The sequence below is a fragment of the Ceratotherium simum genome, chromosome 24 (genome assembly GCF_057802395.1).
Source record: "Ceratotherium simum simum isolate JZ-2026a chromosome 24, ASM5780239v1, whole genome shotgun sequence".
NCBI lineage: Eukaryota > Metazoa > Chordata > Mammalia > Perissodactyla > Rhinocerotidae > Ceratotherium > Ceratotherium simum.
Genome location: NC_141923.1, coordinates 28,233,779 through 28,247,692, shown reverse-complemented (window position 1 = coordinate 28,247,692; position 13,914 = coordinate 28,233,779). Strand labels below are relative to the sequence as shown.

Genomic DNA, 13,914 nt, shown 5'->3' with positions numbered 1-13,914 from the left:
AAACTAAGGCATGATGAGGTTAAGGAACTTGCCCAGGACCCTCAGCAGCTAAGTGGTAGAACTGAGATTTGAGCCTGAGGCTGACTTCAAAACATTTGTTCTCAACACTCTGCTATCCTGGCTCTAATTCATTCATTCATTCATTCATTTGTCCATTCTTTTGCTCATTCGTTGATTTGTTGACAAGTATTTGTAAGCACTAACTGCCCAGCACTGTGCCAGGTACACTGGGAGACACACAGGAAGGAACAGATGTGGTCCCTCTATGGGAGCTGGAGAGACAAGGCCAACCAAGGTTGGCCTTGGTTTTCTCTGGCACCAGGGTCTCTGTGGGTCTCTTCTCATGCTGGCAACAAGTGGAGAGCAACTCTGAGGTCATGGATGTGGACAGAGTGGGGCCATGTGTACACCTCCTGGCTATGAGTGTCTGGGGCAGGGGGAGGGTTACTATAGGTGGGGGTTATTATACTCCTGGAGCTGGGAACCCCCTTGGAAGAGACGCTGTACCCACATTGGGCACGAAGTCTTCAAGAAGTTTCTAAGACATGGGTCTCCCATGGGGCTTTAAGATGGATGGAGCTTCACATACCTCCTCCAGCCCCACATGCCTGCAGAGCTGGGCACGGCACAGCAGGGAACAGAGAAGCCTCACATCAGATCCTCGCCTTCAAGGGCTTGTCAGCCAGTTAGCAGGCAAGATATGCCAAGTGAATGTACACCAATAACACACGAGTGCAGTAAACAGTCAGTGCCAAATGAAGAGCGCTAGCTACTCTTCACATTCTGGTAACACTTGCTGTGCACCTACTGTGTGCCAGGCATTTCATGTGACTCATTTAATCTTGCAACATTCCAGTGAGATAAATATTGATTATCCCCACGTTCCTGTAGCTCAGAGAGGTCAAGTTACTTGCCTAAGCTCACGCTGCTAGCAAGTGGGATTCATTCATTCATTTGCTGATCTGTCCGTCCATCCAATAGCGTTTACTGAGTGCCCTCTGCACAGTGGACAAGCAAGTGGGCAAGCCCAGTGAGCTGTGAGAACATGCACGGGGCCCTCTCCTAGTCTAGGCTGAGGAAAGACTCTTATTGAGACATAAAAGAGGGGAGGGAGCTAACGAGATGAAGGACAGGGATGGAGGGGTTACCAGGAACAGCAGCAGCAAAGGCCAGAGGCAAGAGGTGTTCACGGATGTGATTAAGGAATTGAAAAGCGTGTCACTGTGGCGTGAGTTTAGGGAACAAGGGGAGAATGGAGAGGCAGGCACGCCCCAGATCCTTAATATGTTGGGGGGTCCTCCGTGCTGGTTGTCTGGGGCAGCCCCAGTGTATGCCTGTTGTCCTGGCCTAGTTACTAACAGCCCCTTCTTTTACTCTCACACGTGTCCCCATTAGGATGATGAATTGTATGGTCATGGGGAGCCATGGAAGGGTTTCAGGAGCAGAGTGACACACCTTAGAAAGATCCCTCTGGCTGCAGCGTGGGGCACGGATTGGGGCAGCGGAGAATAGAGCAGGAATGTCAGTTTCGTGGTTGTGGTGCTGTGCTGGCGAGAGAGGAAGGCAGCTGTGAGGACCAGAGTGCATGGCCTCGGATCTAGGAGGCAGGTTTGGGCAGGTCTGTCTGGGCCCAAGCGCGGTCTTCCCCCTGCCCCCAGGCTCCCCTCCACTCCTCTGGCCTTAGAAGCAGAGGCTGGGTGTGAGGTTCAGGGCACGAATGCAGATGGCTGTGTTGACAATCTGTGCCTGCAGACCTGGGGTATTCTCTTGCAATTTATTTTTTAATGGGTAAAATATTTACAAGGCTCAGAGGTACAAAGGGATGTGTGTGTGTGTATGTGTGTGTATACACGCATGCATACACACATATATGTATAATGTAAACAGTCACCCTCCCATCTGACCCCTGGACACCCAGATCAGTCCTGGGAGATTCTTATGGCATCTCAGAGTTTGCCTGCCTGGACCAGCCAAGGAGGTGGGATGCAGGCCTTTGGGTGGATCAGATCCACACCCTGCAGGCCCTAGGGCTACCTCATTGCCTCCTCTGTCTGCATTAGGAGCAGCAGCCCCTGGGCTTCTCTTTCTGTAGCGCAGCCTCTGTAACGCTGCTGTTCCCAACACAGGTTCCCCGGGTACTGGTAGCATTAACACCATCTCACGCTCCCATGGCGCTCTGCGCTCTTCGTGGCCGCTCTCTCCTTGATGGTCACAGTGACTCTGGGAGGAGGCAAGGCAGCCCCATTCTGCTGACTGACGAGGATTCTGAGACTGGGAGGGATTAGTTTGCTCAAGGTCACACCGTGGCCAAGTCACGACTAGAACCCAGGGCTTCTTCTGCTGCCCAGCACTCTATTCAGGTGGCCCAGGCTCAGGGAAATTGGGGGTCTCTTTCACAGCACATAGCTAGCAAGTAGCAGAGTCAGGATTTTAATTCAGACAGGTCTTTGGGGCTCAGAAGGCTGCACCAGACTTCTTCCCAACTCTTACAGAGAATTGGAAGGTGGGATTCTATTTTAAGTGCATTAGGGTAATTTTTTTTTTAAATAGTCAGAGAATCTTAATGCTTAAAGTCCCCTGGGCCAATTATTATCTTTTCTGAGAGGAAACTGAGGCCCAGAGAAGGGAAATGACTTGGCCAAGGTCTCACAGCCTGGATGAAAAACCAGGACACCCAGCTGCTCACCCTGTATTTTTTCCACTGCCTTTGCTGACCACAGTGGAGGAGACAGAACCTTCACTTGCACTAATTCTATTCTAAAACAACAAATGGTTTCATTTTCTCTAGGGCGATAAAATCAGAAGACAAAACGATAAACACGAATGCAAGCAGAGTTATTCACTTCATAATTAGCGTGTGAAGATCCTAGCCTAGGTTCCTTAATTAATTAGGAAAACAGGCCAGGTAATTGCTGTTATAAAACCACAAACCACTCCTACAATCATGGTTGAAAAACATTCTTCTGAACTCAACTTATACTTACACAATAAATAAATATGTAGCACCACCCAATAAAACAGAAGGAAATAAAACTAAAATCAGTTAGTTACATTCTGACAGCCAGACAGTCAGAATTCAGGATTTTCCATGATATCCTCTCACATTTTAAAACCAACAGGGGGCCGGCCCCATGGCTTAGCAGTTAAGTGCGCGCGCTCCACTACTGGCGGCCCGGGTTCGGATCCTGGGCGCGCACCAACGCACCGCTTCTCCGGCCATGCTGAGGCCGCGTCCCACATACAGCAACTAGAAGGATGTGCAGCTATGACATACAGCTATCTACTGGGGCTTTGGGGGCAAAATAAATAAATAAAATTATAAAAAAATAAAAATAAAAAAAATAAAACCAACAGGATGCAGCGCTGTGCCTATGATAAGTGTGGAGCAAGTTGTCACAAGTCTACTTGGTCTTTTTTGTATGATACAGATGTTCACATATAAGGTTGGTTTGACACATGGTCTTTTTAAGGAAATGGATCTGTGTGCAGGACTGTTGAATGCCGCGTGTCGGACACTGCCTCTTGCGTGTCCAGTTTTAACTTCCACTCACTGTACAACCCCACTCCTTCCTGGCCCCCCACCTCTAGAGCACCCCACCCCCGGGTCCTTGGACCCTTCCCCCAGGCTCACAGGCACCTCTCTTCCCCATCTCCCATTCTCCAAATCCAGGCAGTGACCTGCCAAGAGTTCCTTGCAACATCCTCCTCCTCTGCTGCTTCTGCTCCTTCTCTCTCTTCATGTTCTCTTGCTCATAGTTTCAAGTACAAATTCCTTAAGCCTCCCTAACCCTGCAGTTTACAAAGTGCTTTTCCCATGTGAGTTCATCTAATCCCCATGATCATCATCTTTTTACGAAGAGATAACTGAGGTTCAGAGAAGTTAAGAAACTTGCTCTAGACTCTGATTCCAAACCCTACCAGCTCTTCCCAGTCTGGTTCTAAACCCACCTTCCCGGCTTTCTACCCCACTATGTCCTAAAGCGACTGTGGTCACAATGGAGAATTTTTATCCTCTAAACACATCTGAAGGTCTACAGTTTCTGTGTCCTTGTTCACTCGGGGCTCCCTTCCCAAAATCCCTCCCGGCCACCCAACCGTCTCTACTCAACCAGAGTCAACCTATTTTTCAAACCCAAGGTCAGACCCAGTCATTTAGTCCTCTCTGAAGGTCTTCGACACCCTGGATGGCTGATGGGCACATGGTCAGCTCTGCCCCGCTGTGTGGATCATTCTTCTTAGAGTGGAAACTGCACAAGAGCCGCGTTGGGGCTCATGGGCCTCTGGATTCCCCCAGAGCCTTCATTGTACACAGCAGGTCCTCAGCAAATACTCACAGGTGGGTGGATTGAACTGAGGCTCCTAGAGGCAGAGGCTCAGGATTCCAAGTCGTAGCTAAAACCTTTGCTGGGGAAAACCAGATGGTCAGAGGGTTTGTGAGAAATTCCCAAGGTCACCAGCTCTTCAGACCCAGTGAGCAGGCAGCTAATAAGATTAGCACCTAACGGCCCCAGACTGACAGGTCACGGACTCGTGGTTTCACGTGGCGTCTCTCCTGGCCCTCTTGGAATTCTGAGAACAGTGGACCAGGCCAGCCTCGCTGTCATGCCTCATCCTGTTGAACCAAAAACCACCATAGCTGGTTTTTAATATTTTCCTCCTGAGCATCTTTTTCCTTTTTTGAGGCTGTTCTCCCTCAGCATCTGGTCACGAGGACTGCACATCTCAGCAGTTCTGAGTCCCCCGGGTGCTCGGCTGCCACCTCAGAGATGAGCACAAGGAACAATTCAGTCAAACCGGCCGGTGTGAGGAAGACAGCAGCCCTGGGATGTGTGTGGGCCCCACTGAGGGCCCTGGAGACCCCAGAGGGAGGCTGTCAGCCCGTGCCCCACCAGGGGGAGGGGAAAGCTCATAGGCCTAAGCCAGTGCCATGTAGCCCAGTTGTCACACACACAGCTGTTCCTTGTCTGATACAGATTGCTCATCCTCAGCACCGTTGACATTTTGGACTAGATGGTTCTTATGGTGGGGCCGTCCTGTGCACTGCAGGATGGTTAAGAGTATCCCTGACCTCTACCCACTAGATGCCAGGAGCACCCATCCTCCCCAGTTGTGACAACCAAAAATGTCTCCAGACATTGTCAGATGTCTCCTGGGAGGCAAAATTGTTCCTAGTTGAGAACCACTGGTCTAAAACTTTGCTGGCCCTTGAGTAAATTCCAGCTCTCAAACTGGTATAAGTTTTCAGACAGAGTCTAAGAAATAGCTTTCAGACGCTTTTCTATTTTACTGTTTTGACCCCCGAGCCTTGAGTTGGTATGCCCATCACCTATCCACACTATGAACATGTAAACAACCCCCAAAATCACATCAACATTCCTTCGTTTCCCTGGAGCCTCTCCAACTGAGCTGGAAGTTCTTTGGAAATTTCACTTGGGATCTGTTTGAAACCTCATTTTGGATCCAGAAGGACTACTTGATTGCCTCCCAGTGAGCAAAGCTTCTAGATAACAGGGGAAAAGGAAGAGGCTGTTTACATAATTATAGGCCAATAACCAGGAAGCACGTTTTAGGAGAAATTACATGACCACGCTGGGCTTGTTGATCCCACAGGCCAAAATATCCTCAACATACTTTTATCATACATCAAAGCACCTTGCCATTGCACTGCCATCCGTGGGCCCCGTCTAACCCCTCCATGGACCCTCCATGCTCCTGCTTTATCCTCCAGGCTCCACTTGGCCTCTGTTCTTCCCCCACCCTTTGCTTCTTGTGCGAAGGCCCTGAGGCAGGAGAGTGTTTGGCATAATTGAGCAAGAGCAAGGAAGCCACTGTGGCTGGAGTGAATTGAGCGAGGGGAGAGAGGTGGGACGTGAGCTGGGCTGGCCCCAGGCTATAACCTGGGTTCATTTCACCCATGACACAGGCCAGTGTCACAGGTGTGACAGGCACTGCCTGAAGAATGTCAGTTACCCCAGGGACTCAATAGCAGATTCTGTGTTTCCTCCAGTGGGAACCTGGCAGACAGAAAACAGGCAAATGCCAACCTGGTGTGCCTTGTACATACCCAGAGGGAGAGCTGCTCCCCAGTGAAAGCTTAAAGCCCTGTCTCTGTGTTTGCACCCAGGAATCTGAGCGGCTGGAACTCATGAACGCGGAGCTGAAGACCCAGATCGAGGAGCTGAAGCAGGAGCGGCAGCAGCTTATCCTGATGCTGAACCGGCATCGCCCCACCTGTATCGTCCGCACCGACAGCGTCAAGACCCCCGAGTCAGAAGGCAACCCGCTGCTCGAGCAGCTAGAGAAGAAGTGACCGTGGGCTGGGAGGAGGAAGAGGAGGAGGAAGAGGAGATGGGAAGAGGGAGGAGGAGGAGGAGGGTCCCCGAGTGCCCTTCCTTGGTGCGTGAAAGACTTTACAATGAGGTTCAGCACAGCCAGCGGCGGCCGAGCTTTTTTGTGAAACTCCGATCAGCCTCACAAGGGGAAGAATGGGCTGACGAAACCCAGAAGGACCAAGCGCTGAGACCAAAGTAGACCCGAGGGTGGGGCTGTCCTGCTGGGGCCAGCTGGAAGGAGGCAGGACAGAGGCACCCGGGCCGGAGAGACGCCCAACCAGACAGCCTCGGGCACTTCTCCAGCCTCTCTACCAGGGCACCTACCCGAGGGACCCCCCGAGCAGCCAGGAAAAGCCATGAGTTGCAACCAAAATTCGGCTGAGGATGGAACTCAGAGTGAAACTGCAATCTGCCTGCCCCGGGCCTGACCCCTGACCCCTGACCCCCATGCGAGGCTGGAGAGGGGCCTGATGCGGGGCCCTGCTGCACCCGCCCACCTCGGTGCAGTGCGGCACCGCCCGGGAGCAGCAGCCGGGGCGCACCCTCGCGGGCCCTGCTGGAGTTTGCTGCGGGCACGAGGCGCGGGCGCCCTTCCAAAGCACATACTCACTGAATGTTTACAGACTGGCTGTCCTGGCAGGGCTTTCAACTGCACATGTTTTTTATACTTTCTTTTTTTTTAATATTTTTTACAAAAAAAAGATTTTATACAAGCAATATATATGTGGATTTCTATAATCACTCGATGTGATACAGCATAAATATGCTATGGTTTGTTTGTTACGAACAGGTATCCAGCAGTTATGGCCGTTGTGTGTAACTCCTCAGTACTGTAGTCTCTGGGTGTGGGGGTGGCCGGGGCGGGGGTGGGGTGCATTTCCATCCTGGTAAACCCTTCATAGTACTCAGTCCTGTATTGCTCAGTAAACGTTACTCTTACTTACCCAGCTGCCTCCTGTGGTGTCTGCCTAGGGAATGGGGTGCAAGGCCTGCTCAGGGGGCCTCCTGGGCTGCAGTGTCGGAGAATGTTTGGAGCATCTGCTGTGGGCCCTTGGTTTTCACAACAGCCCACTCAGGTAAGTATTTATATGCCCATTTTACAGATGAGGAAGTCGAGGCTCAGAGAAGTTAAAGAAATCTGCAGTACTTACTTCGTTTATTCACTCCACAAATATTTCCTGAGCCCCTGCCATGTGTGTGCCGGGTACTCCATGAGGTGCTGGGTAGTCACTGGGGAATAAAACAAACCCAGGACCTGTACTCAGAGAGCTTACAGTCACGAGCCAAATCCTGTGCTTGCTCCATACACGGTTTCGGTTCATCTTCACAACAGCCTTGCCAGGGAGCAGCCGCTGTCCCCAGTTCACAGATGAGTAATTAGAGGCCCAGGGAGATTCGACTTGCAGCCTCCGTTTGTTAAGGTCTTGCTGTGTGACAAGTGTATGTAGTCTCTTGCATAGCACGAAATACGCATTATTACCCCCATTTTACAAACAATTTAACTGAGGCTCAGAGAGGATAAGTGATTTATCCAAGGTCACCCAGCTGGCGAAGGGCAGAGCTGGTGTTTGGACTCAGTCTCCAAAGGCCCATGACTTTCCATCTGTCGCTAGTTGACTGTGATTGTCCCATGGTTGAATGTCTCACCTGATGAGAACAGGAAGCCTATGAGGCCACGGTTACAGATTTGGCTGCCAGGAGGGCTGGATAGAGTTCTGGGCTGTGCCATGATCCTGGAGTGAACCAGTGATCAGGGCAGATGTGACCTGATCCAGGAGGGGTGGATGACTCAGCCATGCCCTCACCTCCACAGCTGAGCACCTGACCCGAAGTGTGACACGCAGTAACTGCTGTTAACTGAACCCGGCACGCGACAGCTCACCAGGCACTTTCCTGCCTGTTATCTCATTTGATGTTACAGCTCTAGGAGGGAGGTGGGATAGGTGTTTTTAGCTCCTACGTATAGTTGTGCAAACTGAGGTTTACAAAGATAAAAGTTCACCCAGCTAGAAAGACGCAGAGCTTGGAGCTGAAGCCTACTTTCCTACCTTCTAATTGTTCTCTCTCCTGCATCCCTGGAGCTTGGTAACTAGCTGTTGATGATGAGGCTTCATGTCAAGGACGGCAGTGACCTTGGGTTGCTTCCCAGATCATGAACGAAGCCTTCTGGGATGGACGGGAACTGAGAATAGATTAATATACCTTTCATTCCTTCCTTACTCAGCTCAGGTCCCCTCCACCAACACATTTGGTGTGGACCCCCCGGAGCCCTGACTTGGAAGCAGGGCCTGGCCAGCCCCTGGCAGCCGTGGCAGCACCCAGTAAACTCTCGGGCTATTATCGTTTGATGTGTTTCAAGCCGTGAGAAAAACGAAGATGTGGACTTACAAGGACCTCTCAAGTGACCTGGTAGATGTTCCTGCAGGATGGCCGCCTGCCCCCGGCTGTGGTGCCTCTGGTCCTGTGCTTGGGTGCCTGGAGCCTGTATCTCCATAATAGAGCCCTCCTTGGCCTCTGGACATGGCTGTCTCCTGGAATCAGTGACTTGTGCTCTGCTCAGGCCTGCCTTTGGCGTTTCTTCCTCCCCAGGACTATGGAGAGCCAGAACTCACAATCGCAGTCTTCCTCATAAGAGTCAATGTTCGCGTGTTTCCTGTGTGCCTGGCATGTTAGATGTGTTACTGCGGCCAGTCCACATGACCTTGCCAGGAGGTAGCTGCCATCATTCCCAGGTTACAGACGAGAAAACTGAGGCACAGAGAAGAAGTAACTTGCCCAAGGTCACAGTCCTGTTGTGGCAGAGCTAGGATGTTCTTCGAGTGTGACTCCAGGTATATAAAACCGGGCCGGGCCTCCCCCCCGGGGGGAGATGCTCTGTGTTTGCAGTGTGACCTCAGCTGCCAGGAGAACTCGTGCAGGGGCCGGGAGAGATGGCACATACTGAGAATTGCCAACTCTTAGACACCCATCTCCAAGTGTTCACACAGAAGATGTACTTTAAAGGCAAATAGATTCAGGAGCCAACCTTCTGACTTGCCATGAGCCTCATTTTTCATATCTGTAAAGTGGGAACAGCAATAATCCAAGTCTTTCTTAGGGGGTTGTTGTCAGGGTCAAATGAGGAATGCATGTAAAAGTGTTTTGTGGGGGCCGGCTCCGTGGAGTAGCTGTTAAGTGTGCGTGCTCCGCTGCTGGCGGCCCGGGTTCGGATCCCGGGCGTGCACCGACGCACCATTGTCAGGCCATGCTTTGGCGGCGTCCCACATAAAGTGGAGGAAGATGGGCATGTTAGCTCAGGGCCAGTCTTCCTCAGCAAAAAGAGGAGGATTGGCATGGATGTCAGCTCAGGGCTGATCTTCCTCACACACACACAAAAAAGTGTTTTGTAAAATAAAAAGCTCCATAAAATGATAATTATCTTGCCCTCTGTTAGTGTGGATAGTTATTGATATTTACCACATAGTACGAATTATTTAAATATCTTTTATTCTCTAAAGGTGGCTGCACAGTTTGTGTTCTGGCCAGGTATCCGATTCCCATGGGGATGGATGCCTGGGATCCAAGACTTCTGGGTTTGTTCGGCTCCTGAATGGCCACAGACAGCTGTGTTGGGCTCATCGTCCCCTCCCTGAGCCTCCCTGTGCCCTCCTGCCAGGTGGTCATGATAAGACTTCTGCCACCTCTGCCCAGGGTTGCTATGAGAATGGACTGTGCAATCTGAGAAGGAGAAGACCCATTAGCCATTGGATGGGCAGAAACTAGTCTGTGTTGGTCAGGATACAGAGAAAAGGGAACTTAATACGCTGCCAAAGGGAAATTGGTGTGACTACTGTGTAAAGCAATTTGACAATAATCAATGACATTAAAGTTAAACACATCCTTTGACCTAACAATTTCGTGCCTAAGTATATACCTTGGAGGAACTCGAGCATAGGGGCACAAGGAAATGTATAAGAATGTTCCCTGAAACTGGTTTTTAATAAAGAGAAATTGGAAACAACCTAAATACATGAACAGAAGAGCAGATAAACAAATTGTGTTTTCATAAAATCGAATATTCTTCAGCAGTTAAAAAGAATGAACCAGAGCTACAAGTATCGATGTGGATAAATCTCAGAAACATAATGTTGAGCTGGAGGATAAGAGAACAAGGATATATGTGAGCAGAAGGATATGTTCAGTGTACCATTTAGGTAATCTTTCTAAACAAGTAAACTGGTATTTTATTGTTAATGGGTACACACAGATCTGGCTAATAGAGGTATAAACGCATGCAGAGGAATGCTATAGATGTTAAAATCGGTAACAGGGAACCCTCTTGGGGGTGGGCAGGAAGCGGGTTGGGGATGGCATCTGCAAAGGTAAGGAGGACACTGGGTTTCAACTATACATGTAACTTTTCATTTATTTTTAAAAATCCAAATCAAATGTAGAATAATGTTAGAATTTGTCAGAGGTGGGGTGATGTGCACACAGGCGTGGGTTTTATTCTTCTCTACACTTCTCTGTATGCTTGGTGTATTTCATAATAAAAGACAACAAGCCACAAGACAAATAGAAGGTTTTGTTTTTCCATTCTGTCCTTAGCAAACTCAGGAAATAAAAACAAAATCTGAAATCACAATGGAGTTGCAGCATTTGCTCCTTGAATTTATACAAATTTAATTATATGCCTAGAGGGAGAGAGACAATTCAAAGGGTGTGATTTGTTTAGCTGGTCCTTGCAGTCAGTAAGCCCGTGCCCTGGGGCGAGAGTGCTCTGGGTGAAGGCACCTTGGGGAGTGTTGATCTGCTCACTTCAGTGGATCCAGCTCCCTACTCTCCACATAAGGGGCAGTTGAAGGCATGTGCATGTTCAAGGTTAATTTGGACTCTACATTTTCTCATTACAGGCTGACTTCACCCCAACCCCCATGTAAAATGCAGCTCTACTGCACCTTTAAGTGGAGCTGTGGGCTAGAAGCCAAGCAAAGGGGGCGTGGTTTAAAGACAGGAATCCAGTTTTCACAGGTGTGTTCATTTCCTGTTGCTGCCGGAACAAATTACCACAGATTTAAAGGCTTAAAACAACACAAATTTTATTATCTTAGAGTTCCGGAGGTCAGAAGTCCAAAATGGGTCTTACTGGGTTAAAATCAAGGTGACAGCAGGCCTGCATTCCTTTTGCAGGCTCTAGGGGTGAATCCGTTTTCTTTCTTTTTCCAGTTTAGGGAGATTGCCCACAGTCCTTGGCTCATAGCCACTTCCATCTTCAAAGCTATCAATGGCTGGTTGTCTTTTCACTTCATGTTACTCTGACAACAACTCTTCTGCCTCCCTCTTCCATCTTTTAAGGACTCTTGTGATTATATTGGACCCACCTGGATAATTGAGGCTAAGCTTATTTTAAGGTCAACTGATTAGCAACCTTAATTCCATCTGCAACCTTAATTCCCCCTTGCCATGTGACATGACATATTCACAGGTCCCAGAGATTAGGACATTAGGACATTGGGAGGCCATTATTCTGGCTACCACAACAGGAAATTAAGAGTTGGAGGTTCTTAACTGCAGCCTTCCTCACACTCTGGCAAGAGAGGCTGTTTTCCATGTAAGTGCCATGAGGATGGAGGCCCTACATGGGGCATCCCCAGTGCCTGGCACAGTGCTGGGCACATAGCAGATGGTCAACACACATAGTACACAAACACACAATACACACAGACACACACACAAACTCACAGGTATACTCACAGATATGTGATACAATATAGATGCAAACAGTTGCATACACAACACACAGTCATATACACAGATACACAGACACATACATTTATTCATATAAGGTGTAACTAAGCATAAAGGTAGTGAAATCGATGCCAGTCTTACTCCTTTATATTACATTTCTGTAATTTTGAAATGAGCTTGTTCTCCGTACTGGCAAATCATATTTCTTTGGTAAGAGCTAAATTATGGTTAATGATGAGGTTAAGCTGGGCATACTGTTTTGGCTTAAAAACTAAATATTGTAAGAGATTGAGTTTCTTGTTTGGCTCTGAAACTGGTTCTGTGAGTGATTCCTAAAGAAATGACTTCTAATGCTTTAGACCATTTGCAGTAAAGTTAACATTTAAGCATCAGCCTCTACCGCTCTGAAGGACAGTAATTACCCGGGTGGACTGCACTGGGCACCTATTGTACCCCATTTACAATCCTCTGGCTCCAGTTCTATCTCACGACCAGTTCTGAGTGGGCGTGAGCACTTCACACAGGTGCAAACTGACTGAGCCACCCCCCAGGCGCCCGCCCTCTACCTCCCACTTCCTGTCCTGGGGGGTGCCCATGGCCCCTCCCTTGGCACTTACACATATGCAACCTGCAAATTCGGGGGAGTCAATGGCTGTAGTATCTCCGTTGACTAATTGGGGGGAGGGGACGGTGGAAAAATGCTTCCCCCTTTCATCCTCCAGTTGGAGTGTTCCGAGATGCATTTCCTAAGTTTCCTCAAAAGGTCTTTCAGGATTAAGCAGTGACCTGTAGAGGTGGCCCAGCTCAACAGTGCATCTTGTATTGGTTTTCTCTCCTTTCTTGTTTTGCTCCCCTGCTCCCTGAGATCACGTCCCAAACAAATCACCTGAGCACAAGCATTTGTCTCAGGCTCTGCTTTTGGGGGAACTCGCCAGTCAGTGAATAATCCCTAGCCTACTGTAGCATCAGACTGTCTCCATGTGGATTGAGATGTGATACTGGTGGAAGGTGAAGTGACATCTGTGGCTCCTGAATGGTGTGGGAGTAAGTCATAAAGCTTGAGTGGGTTGCCTTTTGTTAACTGTTCTGGAAGCCCTGGGAAAAGAAAATGAAAAACTTAGTTCAGCCAACCATCAACTCAAGACGTGCTGTGAAGACCAGAATGCGTCTCTGGTGGTATTAAGGAGACACTTGTCTCTTCCAATCCCAGGGCACACTGTGCTGAGAATCAGGCCCAGAATCTAGTTGTAAGGGTGGCAGACCCATTAAGGAGAATGAATATCCACCCTTGACAAATTTTCTGTATCAAAGTCAGGGGGCTAAAAGGGAAAAAGGTAGGACCTTGAGACCTGAAATAGGGGCACTTGAAACAGAGGTGAGACTTTAGAACTCCTAGAATCCCTTGAACCCCCTGGACTGCAGAAGCAACCCCCTACCCCTTATTAGAGGAGAGCAGCTTCTCTTTGCTTGGGGACGCTGCAAAGATTGCACTCAAAGTAGGTACCCCGCAGCATGATGTTAACCCTCAAGCTCCACCTGTGCCCACCTCACCACTGGGCAGATGAACACGGCGAGGTCCCAGTACAACCCAAGCAGGGGAAATGCTCCGGAAGGAAACAGCTTATTTGTTGAAGGAACTGCAGGACCTGGCTGATATGAATTAGCAGGCACCAGGGGAAGCTATACGGGAATGATTGGGTCTTTAGGGTGTTGGAAAGGGCCCAGAATATAAGTCTGGAAAGGAGAGAATTTTTTTTACATGGGAGCCCTCGCCTGTGACTCAAGGTTCAATACTATGGCATTGACACCTGGACTGTATCTTAATACACTGCCAGTATTGCTCCTGGAAGCTTAC

The 13,914-nt window shown here is 49.2% G+C and overlaps 1 protein-coding gene across 2 annotated transcripts in view; it reads left to right on the top strand.

Annotated features, from left to right (window-relative positions):
- Window positions 1–7,214, top strand: part of JDP2 (Jun dimerization protein 2) — a 38,169-nt gene extending 30,955 nt beyond the window's left edge. For both annotated transcript variants that reach the window (XM_087448175.1, XM_004426374.3), the window contains exon 4: window positions 6,125–7,214. In XM_087448175.1, the coding sequence (XP_087304301.1) occupies window positions 6,125–6,310 (186 nt within the window). In that variant the 3' untranslated portion in view covers window positions 6,311–7,214. The remainder of the gene's footprint in view (window positions 1–6,124) is intronic.
- Window positions 7,215–13,914: the final 6,700 nt, after the last annotated feature.